The sequence below is a fragment of the Schistocerca piceifrons genome, chromosome 4 (assembly GCF_021461385.2).
Source record: "Schistocerca piceifrons isolate TAMUIC-IGC-003096 chromosome 4, iqSchPice1.1, whole genome shotgun sequence".
Taxonomy (NCBI): Eukaryota; Metazoa; Arthropoda; class Insecta; order Orthoptera; family Acrididae; genus Schistocerca; species Schistocerca piceifrons.
In genome coordinates this window covers 236,504,587-236,523,630 of record NC_060141.1, presented here as the reverse complement: position 1 = coordinate 236,523,630, position 19,044 = coordinate 236,504,587, and the positions used below count along the sequence as shown (strand labels likewise).

The following is a 19,044-nucleotide window of genomic DNA, read 5'->3' as shown; positions in this document are numbered from 1 at the left end:
CAAATTAACAAAGAAGGCATGCGTGACAAATACAAAAAATACACAATAACGGAGTGAGATCTGGTGATCAGGGAGGCCATTTCAGGAAACAGCTGTCCCCTTCTGTAGCACAGCCGATCCATCAATGCGGCAGCTCTGTGTTCAGGTACTCATGAACTTCATGATGAAAATGGGGTGGAGCCCCATTCTACTGAAAGATGAACGGAGAGTCCGATTGCATTTGAGGCATCAGCCATTGCTGCAACATGTCCAAGTAGGAATATCGGGATCGGTTGGTAGGACATGTTCTGAGGCATCAAGGGATCACCAATTTGGTACTGGAGGGCAGCGTGGAGGGTAAAAACCGTAGAGGGAGACCAAGAGATGAATACACTAAGCAGATTCAGAAGGATGTAGGCTGCAGTAGGTACTGGGAGATGAAGAAACTTGCACAGGATAGAGTAGCATGGAGAACTGCATCAAACCAGTCTCAGGACTGAAGACCACAACAACACAATAACTAGTCTGACAAATCAAGCCTCCAAACTATTGACCACAACAATATACAGAAGGACGGAAAGAAAAGTTAAAGCTGCAATAGATGGTAATGAGATTGGTTTCCGCAGGTGAAAAGGTAGCAGAGAAGCAATCCTGAGATAGTGCTGGGTAATGGAAAATAGCCTGAAGAATAATCAGCATATCTTCTTAGTATTTGTGGACCCATAGAAAGTCCATGGCAATGAAAATGGAATAAAATGTTCACAACCCTTAGAAAATTGGGGCTTAAGTACAGAGACTGATGTATAATTTACAACATCTACAAAAACCAAGAAGACCTAATAAAAGTGGAAGATCAAGAGAGATAAGTTCATTTTAAGAAAAGTGTAACACAGCTTATCACCATTGCTATTCACTTGTCTGTCAAAGAAGTAATGAAAAAAGAGAAAAAAAAATTTTGTAAGCTGAATAAATGTTCAAGGGGGACATGTACTACTTCCAAGGTTTGTAGATAACATAACCCTTCTGGTCAAATGTACAGAACAATCACAAAATTTCTTGAAAGAAGCGAACAATGTACTTAGAACATAATGTGTCTTCAGGATAAACAGAATAATACAAAGGTGTTGAAGAGTGGCGGAAAGGAGAATGATGACTTACCTAACATCAGACTCGGTGGTCTTTTGAAGACGTGAAAGAACTCTCCTATCTACAAAGTGAGATTACACAGGATGGTTGAAGCAATTAAAATATCATAAGTATGAGGGGAGCAAAATGAAAGTGGCTCAGAAATTATTTGTAAGACTTTGGGGAGCAAAATAACTGATGATGGTCAAAGTAGAGAGGATATAAAATGTAGACTGGCAATGGCAAGGAAAGCGTTTCTCAAGAAGAGAAATTTGTTAACATCGAGTATTGATTTAAGTGTCAGGAAGTCGTTTCTGAAAGTATTTCTATGGAGTGTAGCCATGTATGGAAGGAAACATGGGCGATAAATAGTTTAGACAAGAAGAGAATAGAAGCTTTTGAAATGTGGTGCTACAGAAGAATGCTGAAGATTAGATGGGTAGATCACACAAATAATGAGGAGGTATTGAATAGAATTGGAGAGAAGAGAAATCAGTGGCACAACTTGACTAGAAGAAGGGATCGGCTGGTAGGGCATATTCTGAGGCATCAAGGGATCACAAATTTAGTATTGGAGGGCAGTGTGGAGGGTAAAAATCGTAGAGGGAGACCAAGAGATGAATACACTAAATAGATTCAGAAGGATGTAGGTTGCAGTAGGTACTGGGCGATGAAGAAGCTTTCACAGGATAGAGTAGCATGGAGAGCTGCATCAAACCAGTCTCTGGACTGAAGACCACAACAACAACAACAACAACAACAACAACAACACGTAAAGTTCCATAGGACCAAATTGAGGAGCAAATCTCCAAGGTCATGGAACTTGTCACTTCATGAAATTGCAACATAAAAGTAGTACAGATAAAAATAAAATGTTTATGAACCCAAAAAAAGTCAAGCCATAATAAGTAGATGCAATCAACAATATAACATAAAATAAGCTAAATTTTTCAAGGAACTCCTAGACAGAATAGAAGGAGTGAACCATGAGGAAACTCTTCAGTTTCGATTTGAAAGCGCGTGGATTACTCCTAAGATTTTTGAATTCGAGTGGTAGCTTATCGAAAATGGATGCAGCAGTATACTGCACACCTTTTTGCACAAGAGTTAAGGAAGTTGGATCCAAATGCAGGTTTGATTTCTGCCGAGTATTAACCGAGTGAAAGCTGCTTATTCTTGTGAATAAGCTAATATTCTTAACAAGAAATGACAGTAAGGAATATATATATTTAGAGGCCAATGTCAAAATACCCAGACTCGTGAACAGGGGTCGACAAGAGGTTCGTGAACTTACACCACTTATTGCCCGAACTGCCCGTTTCCGAGCCAAAAAATATCCTATGAGAATGGGCAGGGTTACACCAAAAAGTAATACCATACAACATAAGCGAATGAAAATAAGCAAAGTAGACTAATTGTCATGTTGAACAATCACTTACTTCATATACCGTTCGAATACTAAAAATAGCAGCATTAAGTCTTTGAACAAGATCCTAAACGTGGGCTTCCTATGACAGTTTACTATGTATCTAAATATTTAGAAATTTGCACTTTTCAGTTTCACTGATCACACGCCCATTCTGTGAAATTAAAATGTCGGGTTTTGTTGAATTGTGTGTTAGAAACTGTACAAACTGAGTCTTATGGTGCTTTAGCATTAGTTTAATTTCTACAAGCCATGAACTTGCATCATGAACTGCACTGTTTGAAACCGATACAATGTTGCAGACAACATCCTTTACAACCAAGCTAGTGTCATCAACAAACAGAAATATTAGAGTTACCCGTAATACTAGAGGGCATGTTATTTACATAAATAAGGAACAGGAATGGCCCAACACTGATCCCTGGGGCACCCCCCATTTGACCCCCCCCCCTCTTTTTTGCTGTCTGGTGTTAAAGTAAGAGGTGAACCAATTGTGAGCTACTCCCCATATTCCGTAATGGTCCAATTTCTGGAGCAATATTTCATGATCAACACAATCAAACGTCTTAGTTAAATCAATTATTTGCTTCTTTTATCAGGTTTAAAAAGACAGATCAGTCTGATAATGATTGTAATGATCAAAACACTTTACTGAACTGCATAAAGAAACTTGCAATCCAATACTTTTATGGTTTCCACGTATGATCAACAGTGTGTGAGTTCAAAGGTGAACAGAAACCAACTACTGTGGAATGAGACGAATTGCAAATCAGCATCTATAAGCTCATGGCACAAAAGTGTGAAATCCTCCACTAATGCAAATGATGTAGACCTTTGGCCACACTTCTATGCCCCTTTTAGTTGTAACACATTTCACTGAAACTGGAATGATTCAGAATTTACACTTTGGTCTGTTCTGCAGATTTGTGCCTTCAAATGCATTTCAGTGGAACTGAAAGAGAAGACATCAGAGCACCTGCCACAGGACATGTAGCCAACATGACTTCAATCCTTATTAATCATAAATGATGATCTTTCCCATAACACTGTGATGAGCACTGTTCTTCCTATTCAGTGCATTTTCTATGGAATAAAGTTATACTTTCAAACATTTTTCAGCTCCCATTTGGGGTCTGTGATTCTGTGGCAGGCAACTGAGTGGGAGTCGGGCAATTAGTCTGCCGGGGCGTTCAAGAACAGGGTGCACTTGTACAGGAAACCACCTATAAGGCATGATGACGTTTTTACTTATGTATGTGTGGCAACTAAGCCTGCATGTGTGTTGCACTTTTTGGTTTTAAATATAAAATCTCACTCCTGTGATTGTATAATATGACTAAATCCATCAGCACTATAGTATGACATTTGTATTTTCCGTTACTAAATGCAAATACAAGTTGTGCATTCTTATTAGGAATGCCGTTACATGTCTATGCATTGTTGTGTAGAGAATAATTGTCTTACAAGTGGAAGCATACAATGCAGTCTGTGTTCTTATTCCACTATCCGTAGCCCTTATTATTATTATTATTATTATTATTATTATTATTATTAAGAGTTTCTATTTATAGTGCCTGGAATTTCGACTCCTGATGCCAAGTACCGACCAGTCATCCGCTCCTTATATTTTAACACAATTCATATGGATGTAAGTAACTGCGACACATATTTGGTTACTTCTTGCTTGTTTGATGGTGCCCGTTTCACATTGTTGTTTTTACAACCAGGTTCCTTGATAATGCCGTGGGTGTTAAATTAACTGACTGGCAATAAAATAAAAGGCTTGTCTTGAATTAAAAATCAGCAGCCTGAGAGAGGAAAATAACTTCTATTGTGATGTTTCATGCAGCTGTGTACCATAGCATCAACAATAATACTGAATATAGACTAGCTGCACAGCAAAGTGCCATCTATTTTTCACTGTAAATAATGTTTATTACTCCACTATTGGTCAGTTTCAAATATACAGCCATTATCAAATGGTAGGTGCAGAACACAGACCTTATTTACATACAGACAATTAAAATAATCACAAAAGAATACAATACATCTGCTTATGCACAACTATTTGTCATGTATGTTTACAATTGCCTGTCATATCCTCATGGCCAAGTGAACTTTGATTTGTGTTCATAAATTTCCAGGAATATTTAAAAATTCACTGGAGTGGTGCAACCATGGTCTGTTTTCATCTGAATGCATTTGTAATTAACATCTGACTTTCACAATTTCCACTTCATAATGACTAAATAACCTGAAATGGACAATAAAGGATTTCCCTATTGTAAGAGTTGAAACAATGTTGCATTTAGTTTCCTGTTTTGATTATTGCTCTGTTGTCATGCTCATGTCATTAAGAGAATAATAACATCTTTCTTTATAACTTCGTTCCACCATCCTCCCACGACGGAACAAACTGTAATTTGACTAGAGAAGCAGTCAATACAGTACTTTGCAATTTACACTTAAGCATCCAGCAAAGGGCACAAAAGGGTACCATATGGTAAAAAGCTCTGGTGACTATTCATGTATAAAAAACACATTTATTTTTATTTTATTTTCATTTGTAAGTTACAATATATTTATGAAAGAGAACACTTTTAAAGTTACAATATCTTTATGAAACAGTACACAAGTTAAAATATATCTATGAAACAGTACATATTCGGACAGTAACAGAAGAAGAACAAGGAAAGAAAATATATTTAATTAAGCCTCAAAAGAACTATATTTCAAAAGTAGATCACTTGAGATAACTCTACACCTAGTTTTCAGTCTTTTCTTTGAGTATTTTAATAAATAGGCTCTGCTTCTGATTATGGTGACACTACTGTTACAGTCTTTCAGCTTTTGCTGCTTGGGCCACGAAAAACTGTAAACATAAGAAACAGCAAATTAAAGTTTAAACATTGAACATTCTGAATGAAATTACATGAATCGGGCATCGCATATTATAATACTTTTATTGTAAGACTAAGTCATGACCAAAACTATCATGGTCAGAACTGAAATATTATCTAAACAGTCAAAGGCACAAGAAACTTCAAATGTCATTTAGTTCTTTCATTATCAGCTCTCAGTCCTTATGTAACACACAGAGTTAAAAGAGTTGACCATGTCATGTGCTCCACATTTCTTCACCTCACTGTTAGTGGCCTGGTCGCACTGAGAGAAATTGTGTCTGAGGGAAAACTTAATAAATTAAATATTCTAAATTCCTAGCTGTTTATGAGGGCCAGTCAATAATTAAACAGATAAACATATATATTTGAAAGTAACGTGTAATGCAGGGAGCTGAACCTTCTGGAAGTGCTAGTTGATAACTTTGTGAAAAGTGTTAGTTGTTTGCTCAATTAACACAGGGTGTACATAAAGTCCGGGAACACTTTCAATTATTTATTGCACAAGAACCAAACATTGTGCAGATATCCTACATATGTCATTTTGAAGAGAAACCCTAAAAGGTTCTCCCCCCCCCCCTCCCCCAATGTATACCGCCACAGTGTGGTTTGGTAATTTGCCGCTAGTCAGCACTAGTCACAAACATGGCGAGTTCAGGTGCAGAGCAAGCTTTCTGTGTGTTGGAGTTTGACAAAAACAAGTGCGCTACAGCTGTTCATTGGATGTTTAGAACGAAGTACAGTACGAAGCCACCAACAAGGAAGGCCATCTACCACTGGCACAACAAATTTGTTACGACGGGTTGCTTGCGCCTTGTCACGTTGCAAACTGTACGGGCCATTCTTCTTCGTCGAGAGCACTGTCACTGGATATTCCTACTTGGACATGTTGCAGCAATGGCTGATGCCTCAAATGCAATCGGACTCTCCGTTCATCTTTCAGTAGGATGGGGCTCCACCCCATTTTCATCATGAAGTTCATGAGTACCTGAACACGGAGCTGCGGCATTGATGGATTGGCTGTGCTACAGAAGGGGACAGCTGTTTCCTGAAATGGCCTCCCTGATCACCAGCTCTCACTCCGTGTGACTTTTTTTTTGTGGGGACACATTAAAGATCTGGTGTATGTACCGCCACTACCACTTGATGTAGCAGAGCTCCGGGAGAGAATATGGGAAGCGACTGCCACAGTCAACGATGCCACGCTGGGACGGGTATGGCAAGAATTCGATTACAATACTGACGTCCGCCAGGTCGCTCATGGTTCGCATATCGAATGTTTGTAAAAAAAAACTTTCAGTTTCTCTTCAAAATGCATGTATGACATTTGTACAATGTTTAGTTCTTATGCAATAAATAATTGAAAGTGTTCCTGGACTTCATGTACACCCTGTATTTACTTAAACATTAACGTCTAATTATAATGGCATGTCTGATCGGAGAAATTACTTATGAAGAATAGTATTATGTGATCCTGTTTTTACTTTCAGAAAGTATACATCCATTAGAAACATTCTCTTGGATGTCCAAACAATACAACAGTGGCTACATGCACCATGCCGGTTCTTATGTGGAGGTGGAAAATTTTAAGAGTTTCCACAAAAGCGCAACTGACAAACACCACTCCAGGACTATGGTGGCAGTATTGACCTCAGCTCTGCAAGTTGTTATTCATTCACTTAATCAAGAAGACCGATCTATTTCCTTACAATTGAATAAATTGGTTAAAGTGTCAAGTAAGTTCTGGCACAATTCATTCCATTGTTCAAAACAAACTGAGCTACTCTATTTGTGCAAGGTGGCTTCCCAGTGAGTTTTCCATTTATCATAAATAACAGATTTGCACTAAGCTCAAAAACTGTTTCAATATTGAAAGTGATACATTTCTGGACAGGATTTTAACTTGTGATGAAACCTGGATACATTACTTTGAGCTGAGTTGGTGGCATTAAAGCACGCAATGGAAAAACACCAAATCATGTCTGTATGACATTCAAAACTCAACCATCACCTGGTTAGATTATGTTAACCATCTTTTGGAGTGTCCATGTTCAGATTTTCTGTCATTTTTCGGAAGAGCATTGCAATAACAGCCTATACGTACCAGGCCTAACAGAGACCGAAGTCAAGCCTACAATGAAGATGTTTCCTGTACAGCTACTTGTCTGTTGAATTACTGAATCACTGTTCTATATTAACACTAACCTGAACTGAAAGTCACATGTAATCCCATCTTAAATGTCTAAGCTCTGTAACCGTTGTACCGCTGATAATGGCAGATTTTGGAGATGAAAATGTCAAAATGCTATCATACTTTCCCCATTTTCACTCACCAATGACATGGCATCTTATTCTAGTGCAATTCTTCACTGAAGAGGAATGTATTTGTTCAAGAGAATCACATAACACAGATATCAGGTGTCTGTTTTAGAACATCTAGAACAAAGATCTTTAAACTGACAACTGTCCTAAAGTTCATTTACTCCACTTTCAAGTTGATGGGGATGGAGAGGACCTATCTCAAACTGTGATACAGGAGGCACAGGAAGTTGATGTGGAAGAAATAGGTGGTCCAGAAGCACAGTTTGAGTTTGACAGAGCAATGATTCATCTAATCTCAAACATGGTATCAAGAATCAATGATATACCATTGGAGTTTCTGAAATCTGTAAGACATGTGCAGTCTAGAAGGTTACTTGAGTTTGTTTCAAAAATCTGCGAACTGGGTGGGTTACCATTGGGTTTCCAGAAAAAAATCATCATCAAATTAACAAAGAAGGCATGCGTGACAAATACAAAAAATACACAATAACGGAGTGAGATCTGGTGATCAGGGAGGCCATTTCAGGAAACAGCTGTCCCCTTCTGTAGCACAGCCGATCCATCAATGCGGCAGCTCTGTGTTCAGGTACTCATGAACTTCATGATGAAAATGGGGTGGAGCCCCATTCTACTGAAAGATGAACGGAGAGTCCGATTGCATTTGAGGCATCAGCCATTGCTGCAACATGTCCAAGTAGGAATATCGGGATCGGTTGGTAGGACATGTTCTGAGGCATCAAGGGATCACCAATTTGGTACTGGAGGGCAGCGTGGAGGGTAAAAACCGTAGAGGGAGACCAAGAGATGAATACACTAAGCAGATTCAGAAGGATGTAGGCTGCAGTAGGTACTGGGAGATGAAGAAACTTGCACAGGATAGAGTAGCATGGAGAACTGCATCAAACCAGTCTCAGGACTGAAGACCACAACAACACAATAACTAGTCTGACAAATCAAGCCTCCAAACTATTGACCACAACAATATACAGAAGGACGGAAAGAAAAGTTAAAGCTGCAATAGATGGTAATGAGATTGGTTTCCGCAGGTGAAAAGGTAGCAGAGAAGCAATCCTGAGATAGTGCTGGGTAATGGAAAATAGCCTGAAGAATAATCAGCATATCTTCTTAGTATTTGTGGACCCATAGAAAGTCCATGGCAATGAAAATGGAATAAAATGTTCACAACCCTTAGAAAATTGGGGCTTAAGTACAGAGACTGATGTATAATTTACAACATCTACAAAAACCAAGAAGACCTAATAAAAGTGGAAGATCAAGAGAGATAAGTTCATTTTAAGAAAAGTGTAACACAGCTTATCACCATTGCTATTCACTTGTCTGTCAAAGAAGTAATGAAAAAAGAGAAAAAAAAATTTTGTAAGCTGAATAAATGTTCAAGGGGGACATGTACTACTTCCAAGGTTTGTAGATAACATAACCCTTCTGGTCAAATGTACAGAACAATCACAAAATTTCTTGAAAGAAGCGAACAATGTACTTAGAACATAATGTGTCTTCAGGATAAACAGAATAATACAAAGGTGTTGAAGAGTGGCGGAAAGGAGAATGATGACTTACCTAACATCAGACTCGGTGGTCTTTTGAAGACGTGAAAGAACTCTCCTATCTACAAAGTGAGATTACACAGGATGGTTGAAGCAATTAAAATATCATAAGTATGAGGGGAGCAAAATGAAAGTGGCTCAGAAATTATTTGTAAGACTTTGGGGAGCAAAATAACTGATGATGGTCAAAGTAGAGAGGATATACAATGTAGACTGGCAATGGCAAGGAAAGCGTTTCTCAAGAAGAGAAATTTGTTAACATCGAGTATTGATTTAAGTGTCAGGAAGTCGTTTCTGAAAGTATTTCTATGGAGTGTAGCCATGTATGGAAGGAAACATGGGCGATAAATAGTTTAGACAAGAAGAGAATAGAAGCTTTTGAAATGTGGTGCTACAGAAGAATGCTGAAGATTAGATGGGTAGATCACACAAATAATGAGGAGGTATTGAATAGAATTGGAGAGAAGAGAAATCAGTGGCACAACTTGACTAGAAGAAGGGATCGGCTGGTAGGGCATATTCTGAGGCATCAAGGGATCACAAATTTAGTATTGGAGGGCAGTGTGGAGGGTAAAAATCGTAGAGGGAGACCAAGAGATGAATACACTAAATAGATTCAGAAGGATGTAGGTTGCAGTAGGTACTGGGCGATGAAGAAGCTTTCACAGGATAGAGTAGCATGGAGAGCTGCATCAAACCAGTCTCTGGACTGAAGACCACAACAACAACAACAACAACAACAACACGTAAAGTTCCATAGGACCAAATTGAGGAGCAAATCTCCAAGGTCATGGAACTTGTCACTTCATGAAATTGCAACATAAAAGTAGTACAGATAAAAATAAAATGTTTATGAACCCAAAAAAAGTCAAGCCATAATAAGTAGATGCAATCAACAATATAACATAAAATAAGCTAAATTTTTCAAGGAACTCCTAGACAGAATAGAAGGAGTGAACCATGAGGAAACTCTTCAGTTTCGATTTGAAAGCGCGTGGATTACTCCTAAGATTTTTGAATTCAAGTGGTAGCTTATCGAAAATGGATGCAGCAGTATACTGCACACCTTTTTGCACAAGAGTTAAGGAAGTTGGATCCAAATGCAGGTTTGATTTCTGCCGAGTATTAACTGAGTGAAAGCTGCTTATTCTTGTGAATAAGCTAATATTCTTAACAAGAAATGACAGTAAGGAATATATATATTTAGAGGCCAATGTCAAAATACCCAGACTCGTGAACAGGGGTCGACAAGAGGTTCGTGAACTTACACCACTTATTGCCCGAACTGCCCGTTTCCGAGCCAAAAAATATCCTATGAGAATGGGCAGGGTTACACCAAAAAGTAATACCATACAACATAAGCGAATGAAAATAAGCAAAGTAGACTAATTGTCATGTTGAACAATCACTTACTTCATATACCGTTCGAATACTAAAAATAGCAGCATTAAGTCTTTGAACAAGATCCTAAACGTGGGCTTCCTATGACAGTTTACTATGTACCTAAATATTTAGAAATTTGCACTTTTCAGTTTCACTAATCACACGCCCATTCTGTGAAATTAAAATGTCGGGTTTTGTTGAATTGTGTGTTAGAAACTGTACAAACTGAGTCTTATGGTGCTTTAGCATTAGTTTAATTTCTACAAGCCATGAACTTGCATCATGAACTGCACTGTTTGAAACCGATACAATGTTGCAGACAACATCCTTTACAACCAAGCTAGTGTCATCAACAAACAGAAATATTAGAGTTACCCGTAATACTAGAGGGCATGTTATTTACATAAATAAGGAACAGGAATGGCCCAACACTGATCCCTGGGGCACCCCCCATTTGACCCCCCCCCCCCCCTCTTTTTTGCTGTCTGGTGTTAAAGTAAGAGGTGAACCAATTGTGAGCTACTCCCCATATTCCGTAATGGTCCAATTTCTGGAGCAATATTTCATGATCAACACAATCAAACGTCTTAGTTAAATCAAAAAATATGCCTAGCATTCAAAACCTTTGTTTAACCCATTCAATACCTCACAGAGAAAAGGGAATATAGCATTTTCAGTTGTTAAATAACTTATAAAGCCAAACTGTACATTTGATAGCAAATTATGTGATATAAAATGATCAATTATCCTTACATACACAGCCTTTTCAATAACTTTTGCCAACACTGATGGCATAGAAAAAGGTCTAAAAATGTTCACTTTTTATAAAGTGGCTTTACTACTTAGTAATTTAATTGTTCAGGAAACTGACCATTCCTAAGGGAAAAATCACAAATATGGCTAAATACAAAGCTAACATGTGCAGCACAGTACTTTAATATTCTGCTAGACACTCCATCATATCCACAAGAGTCTTTAGCCTTCACTGATTTAATTATTGACTCAATCTCATGCTTGTCAGTATCAGAGGAGTATTTCAGACATCGATCTCGGAAAGGCATTTGCTAAGAGAGTTATACGATTCCCTGTAGACACTAAATTTTTATTTAATTCACCAGAAATGCTCAGAAAAATAATTGTTAAATACTGTACACATATCTGACTTATCAGTAACAGAAATATTTTTACTGCAAACTGACTTTATATTGTCAACCTTGTGCTGCTGACCACACACTTCCTTCACATCTGAATATGGTTTTAATTTTATCGTGTGAAGCAGCTAATCTATTTGCATACCACATACTCTTTGCCTTCCTAATAATATTTTAAGTACCTTACAATACTGTTTGTAATGGGCTACTGTAGCGTGACTGTAATGACTTCTAACATTTTGACATAATTCCCACTTTGTTCTACATGATATCCTAATCCCACTAGTCAGCCACCCAGGCTACCTTTTACTGCTAGTACCCCATTTAGAACATTCTAATGGAAAGTAACTCCCAAAGAGCATTAGAAGTGTGTTAGGGAAAGCATTATACTTGTCATCTATGTTAATAGCAATATAAACATCCTGCCACTCTTGTTCCTTGACAAGGTTTAAAAAACTCTCTATTGCCGTTGAATTAACTTTCCTACCTAAATTGTAATTATATGTGACATTTGTTTGAGTACAAAAGCCTTTTAGTGTTAAAATTGGTACATCATGGTCTGAAAGGCCATTCACACTTTTACTAACAGAATGCCCATCAAGTAATGAAGAATGAATAAAAATATTGTCTATGGTTGTGCTACTGTTCCCCTGCAACCTAGTTGGAGATCATATGAATTTAGGAGAGCTACCAACATCCTTTTTCTTGCACAATCGTATACAAAATTAATATTGAAGTCAACACATATAACTAATTTCTGGTACTTCCTATGAAGTGAATCAAGAACCCTCTCAAGCTTGAGCAGAAATGCTCTGAAGTCAGAGTTAGGGGACCTATAAACAACAAAAGTTAAACATTTAGTTTCACTAAATTAAACTGCCCCTGCACAATATTCAAATATCTGTTCAGTGCAGTGTCGTGATACATCTATGGACTCAAATGGAATATTATTTTTTACATATATGTACACTACCCCACTCTACAAGGAACTCTTTGAAAAACAGGCTGCTAATCTGTATCCTGGTAAAGGAAGCCTCTGAATTGTCAAATTATTTAAGTGGTGCTCCAATAGACCAATAAATTCAGAGTCAAAATCTATAAGCAGTTCAGTTTACTAACTTTATCTCTAATACCTCTTATATTTTGATGAAATATGCTAATTCCTTCTCTGCTTGGAAACATGACATCCTCTGCAGGTGATTCCTTAGTTAGAGGGACTTCCTTTAAGCAGGTGTACCGATCTAAAAAAGGTGCAGCTCTAACACCAACTACTACAGGAATTTTTCCCACAAACGATCCACCACCACCCACTACACTGTCACCTACAAGCTTTGCCTGCCTCCCCTTCCCATACCTATTGAGGTATCCGTAGTGAAACCCGATCTACTGACAGACTCAACTGGCACCACCACAATGTGACCCATGCCCTCTGCCATCAGTGCCTTCTCCAGCCCCATGTTAACATGCCTAACAGCTGCATTAAGATGAGGCCGATCAGGACACTGAAACAGTTGCGCGAAATGCACACTACTGCATTGTTAATGAAAAAGAGAAATACCATCACACAACATGCTGGAAATTGTGATTTCAATACACTATCAGTTGCTGCCTCATGTCACACATGCATATCTCGCACACACTCTGTGCAGAGTACTTCACTGTGTCAGTACGTTTGAGTGAGCGAGAGAAGCAGATGTGCTTTGTGCCCGGTTAAATGCAATATGAAATAGTGCTCACAACAAAACAGTGTGTGTACATTGTCAAATGTTACGCAAGGCAAAATTCATGGAAAACATGTGCGGAACTGACAGTGCAAGATATAAAAACGTGAACTGTTTTGGCAAAACCTCCAGTAAAGTCTACAATCCAAAACTTAAGTGGCAAAGTGGCACAAAATGGGGTCTGTAGCGAATAAAAACATTAGCTATCCAAAAGGAGTTAGAATGTCAGAAAATGTTGCTTGAGTGAATAAAAGCTTGGAACAATCTGACAAAATTTGTGTGTCGAAACATTATGAGAGAGGACCTGCATCTGTATCTTTATAAATTCACTTGCGCACAAGTTAGCGTCCAGATAAACTTTCACATGTTAAGTTCTGTCTGTGGTTCCTGACTTATGGATCCTCAGTTTTTCATTTCTTCGGATGAAGCCTGGTTCAGCTTGTAAGATATGTGAAGTCACAGAACGTGCACCATTATGCATCAGAAAATTCCCATCAGTATTTTGAAGAGCAACTGCACAATCTCAAGATTGGTGTTTTGTGCACAACGTCTGCTGTCCACATTGTAACACAATTCTTTCACCAAACTGTTAATGCTAACTCTTAAGCCCATAAACTCACAAGTTGTTTCTCTTCCTATCTGCTGAAGTACTATAAAGATGAAACAATCAGAGCCATCTTTGGCAACAACTTTAATCACATGACTCACCTAGGCAATAGCTGTCAAACTGAAATCTCCTCTTATTACAATAGCATGATCAGGAAACTTACAAGGAATATTCTGCAAGTTTGCTCTGAAGTGCTCTGGTGCTGCAGCTTGTGACACTGGTGGGATATAAATCCATCTGGGCATCACATTTCAAATACATTGGATGCTTAACTTCACCCAAATTATTTTACATTTGGAATCCATAATCACCTCACTAGATATTATCGAATCCTCTGCAGCAATAAATATGCCGCATGTCTTTGCTATACAATTGGAATTTAGATTTTGCTGCTTTTCTTTTCCAGTTTTGTCCAGCTTTCTTTTCCTGATAATATGAAGCTACTATTACCTTCAATAAGCAAGACTATTGTATTTACCCGATTACAAGAGATTTGTTTCTCCAGGTTCGTAATTTGAAAAATATGTGATCGTCTTATATTCACAAATTAAACTATTGCTGCTGAAGTCAACATTTTTAGATTGTTTAATACATTAATATAGGGCCGATCTTACACTTACAAATGAAGCTTTGGCTACTGAGGTTTTGTGCAAATTTATTTTGAAGAATTCCAAACGGCAGAGCTTAAGAAATAATGTTTTTTTTTTTTTTTTTTTTTTTTTTTTCCGAATAGGCTCAAAATTTTCCAATACGCTGAAGCATTCAATACAGTATCGACCTTAATCGAACTATCACGTGAAATCTGATGCGCAGCCATAGTGCAGGGATACACGAGACACTATGAACTAGCCACTATGACAACCTAATGCTCTGCTTAAAAAATTGACAGTTTTGTGAAACACAGGAGGAAACAGCATTAATTCTGCCAACTTACAAACTGTTGTTGTATTTGATCAGGTTTGCAATAAAAGTTCTCATGCATGTATGGATACCATAAACATACATTTATGCCGGTCTTTAAGTAAAGGTAACCTCCAAAGGCAAAAATCTTGTTCTTCAAGAACCATTACTTGATTATGAACCCAAGTCAATATTTTATTGTTATGAGAAACTCTAATGATTGACCAGGTGGGTTGCAAATGAGAAATTCTGTCATTGTTCACTTATTAGAATACCAGGGGAAAACATCACCAGCTTTTAATCAGAACAAGATGATGACATTCAGATCAAACAAAAAAAAATTAATCCAGAACTGAATGTCTAACAAACAAAATAAATCACATTAAACTGACTGCAATTGTTATCGCAAGAACAATTTACAGCAGAAAGACAGATTGTGGAGGTAGTACCAACAGCAATGTTGTCGACTAGCTCTCAGAATAAGTGAAAGTTCAAGAACTGGACTGAATTGTGATTGCAATCTTTTATTTATGTACTAGTTGCAATGGCTGCGTGTGACCTGTACCCTAGAAAATATTGTCAACCGTGTTTCCCTATTGCACAAGCACAGAACTACAGAAGGGTTGGAGTGGCAACAGTGACACTAGCTTGGCTGAGAACTACGAGTGGGGGGAGAGAAGTGGTGAGCAGGCAGCAAATTTCGTCATTCTGCCAATCATGGGAAATTATACTGAGTACTGTGTATGCTGCATACTCTACCTTTTTATGAGCATGTACCATGTTTAAACTTCAGTTTGCCTGTATCCATTTGTACTCTAAATCGAACTAACTTTAAAATTCAACAGATAGCCAACAACAGCATACATTTCTGAGGAGATGCTAAAAGTCTAGATTGCTTGCAGTGTCACACTTATGTATTTCATGCAGCAATGTTGTAGATGCTCACCGTGAGGTATGATGGGAACTATAGGGGATGTGTTAGCTGCTGGTTCTACACAGCCAACGAGATAATGGCAGGCAAATGATATGCTAGGAAGCAAGGGACACTGCAACATTCTCACATCAGTATAGAAGCAAAATCTGCTGTGTGTTCAGAAAACAAGCAGCTCTCTTCTCAAGTCACACTGTAATCATAACCTCAGAAATAGCAACATATTCAGAAGAAATAGCCAAATATTTGTAACGAAGACGTAAGTTCCACAACTGTCCTGTTAGGATGATGTCGATTATTATTATTATTATTATTAAAAATAGTTATGCCACAGATGCCAGTAGAAAGAAAAAGGCAGTGAAGATAATGTAAATCATTTCTTTTTGTTTATTGTATTTCACCCTGTATTATCAAAATGCGGACGATGAATAAATGGCGTAAGTTTAAAATAGACACAGTGTTAACTTTTTAGGCAGATACGTTACAACAATAAAAATATTTTAATGTTGACTAGTCAGAACATCTTAAAAAATAAATTTTTCTCAAGGAGCCTCTAAAAAAGGGGGGTTTTCTTATATCCAGAGTCGTCTTACGCTCAGGTAAATATGGTAATTTTGGAACCTTAGCACAGATACTCCTGCAGTTTACTAATACTACATTACTATTTTAATGTACAGAAAGTTCTGGTTGAGAATAAAGGAGACGACACTCTGAAAGGCAGAAGCACTGCGTCGTTAACAGGTACACATACAAAAGGTACAGAGCTTCACTTTGCTAGCTTTCAGAATGAAATTCTTTTCTCAAGCATAACATGGCTGCTTTCACAGGTGGCCAGGCCTTTGACGGGGTAGGATCAGCCTGTGACAGGACTAGAGTAGGAGGTGCTGGGTGGATGGATAGGGCAGGTCTTGCATTTGGGTCTTCCACAAGGGTATGATCCTTGTGGCAGGGGACTGGAGGTGGGAGAGGCATGGGGATGGACTAGGATGTTGTGGATGTTGAGTGGTCGTGGAACACCACTTTGGGAGGGGATGGATGTATCTTGGGTAGGATGTCCCTCATTTCAGGGCATGATAATAGATAATCAAAGCCCTGACGAAGGACATGTTTCAGTCATTCCTGTCCCAGGTGGTATTGGGCTACAAGGGGGTACTTCTTTGTGGTTAGTTCTTGGGATGGATGTGAGGATCAGGTGTGTGGGGATATGGCCCAGGAGATCTGTTTGTGTATTAGGTCTGAGGGGTACTGCCGCCTGCGGAGGTTTTGTGAGGCCTTCAGCATAGTGGGCGAGGGAGTTCTCATCACTGAAGATGCATCTACCAAAGGTGGACAGACTGTATGGTAGGGATTTTTTTGTGTGGAAGGAGTGGCAGCTGTAAAAGTGCACATAATGTTGGTGATTGGTGGGTTCGATATGAACTGAGGTGTGGATGGAGGAATCAGAGGAGATCAACATCTAGGAAACTGGCACAATGGGTGGAAGAGGACCAGGTGAAGTGGATGGGAGAGAATTTTGGGATTGTGGAGGAATGAGGATAAGGTATTCTGGTCTTGGGTCCAGATTATAAAGATGTCATCAATAAACCTGAACCAGAGGAGGGGTTTAGGGCTTTGGGAAGATAGGAATGTTTCCTCTAGGTGGCCCATGGCTGTGCTATGAATTTGCCTGTGTACCTTCCCTCTGAAGGTGAAGCAGTTATAGGTTAGGATGTAGTTGGGCAGGTGTACAAGGAATGAAGTGGTGGGTTTGGAATCTGCAGGGCATCAGAAGACATTAGTATTTTGTTCTTTCTGGTCATTCAAAGACATAAGGTCTCCTCCAAGAGCGAAGTGCATATTTTTCTCTGATTACTGCAGGTAATTAAACACTGAGGGGTAAAAAGAAAGTTCTTGTGGACGTCGCTTGCCCTCTGCTACCCATGTAGCGAGCAGCTGCTGCTTTTGTGCAGTGCACACCTCACCTATTGATGGGGCATCCTACAATTCTCCACGCAAGACCAAAGGTAAAGAAATATGCACATGGGATTGTAGCAGAAGCACCTCTCAGCTCCAAACCAGAGGACTGCAGTTGATTCTGGGTACAACACAGCAAACAGAAGAAGTGCTTCCACCTCGTATGTGTGGTTAGCTATCTTCAACGATCGATCTATCTCTCTAAAGGAACTGAGGATGTGCTAGAAACCAGGCGGCAGGCATCATTCGTGTGACACAAGCTACAAATTACAGCTGGTTTCACCCAGTATATTCACTAGTGGCAGCAGTGCCTCTTCCACATTTCAAATAAGACATCTCAGCATGAATAACAAGTGCACAGTGGTCCACTTTCACACCTCCCTACTACTTGTAAACCACAAGCTTTTTGTCTCACTTCAACTATTTAGGCCTCAGAAATAAGGCTCTTCTTGAAGGATCCACTACAACTCACCTTACATAGCTGTGAGAGCACATGGCCAAATCGGTCACTAGTCTGCAGCACCACCCTCACCCAGGCCGGCAGCCCACCCTGCACATGGCCACTGCCATAGCGTCGGTCCAGCAACAGCACAGCTGCATAGTCACCACGGTGCCGTACTGAGCGCCCCACACTCTGGTTGACAGCCTTCATGCACAGGCTCTCATAGTACTCCCGACCAGCACCCTTGCCCTGATTCGGAAGGAGTTCAGTGTGTTAGTGGCAATCACAATTTGCAACAAATATTTTCTGAAATAAAAGATTCTCCCTTTAAGTTCTTACAAACATTGGCACTATTGAGATGTGATATTACTATTATTTTAAAACTTGTTAATTACTGTTGTTAAATCAGTTGTGGAAACTGATCGAGTAGATTGTTTACAGTGAGTGTACACTGGAGTGTCATTCACAGTCATGGCCACAACCATTCCAATTGTGCGGGAAATGAAATTCCCCTGTACTACATTTAATCTCTCTCTACAATGCCCTTTCTTCCAGGAGTGTTAATCCCACAAAATATGCAGGAGAACTTCTCTGAAGTTTGCACAGTAGAAAAGAAGTATTACTGAAGTGAAGCTGGGA

The 19,044-nt window shown here is 38.9% G+C and overlaps 1 protein-coding gene across 4 annotated transcripts in view; it reads right to left on the bottom strand.

Moving 5' to 3' along the window:
* Nucleotides 1-5,140: 5,140 nt before the first annotated feature.
* The window catches only part of LOC124794959 (ATP-dependent DNA helicase DDX11), a 162,284-nt gene continuing 148,380 nt past the window's right edge, over nucleotides 5,141-19,044 (bottom strand). For 2 of the 4 annotated variants that reach the window (XM_047258674.1, XM_047258677.1), the window contains exons 16-17: nucleotides 18,436-18,654; nucleotides 5,143-5,402 (exon numbers count right to left, since the gene is read on the bottom strand). In XM_047258674.1, the coding sequence (XP_047114630.1) occupies nucleotides 5,364-5,402; nucleotides 18,436-18,654 (258 nt within the window). In that variant the 3' untranslated portion in view covers nucleotides 5,143-5,363. Of the gene's footprint in view, nucleotides 5,403-18,435; nucleotides 18,655-19,044 lie in introns of all 4 variants that reach the window. The other 2 variants (XM_047258675.1, XM_047258678.1) reach the window with 2 other exon arrangements.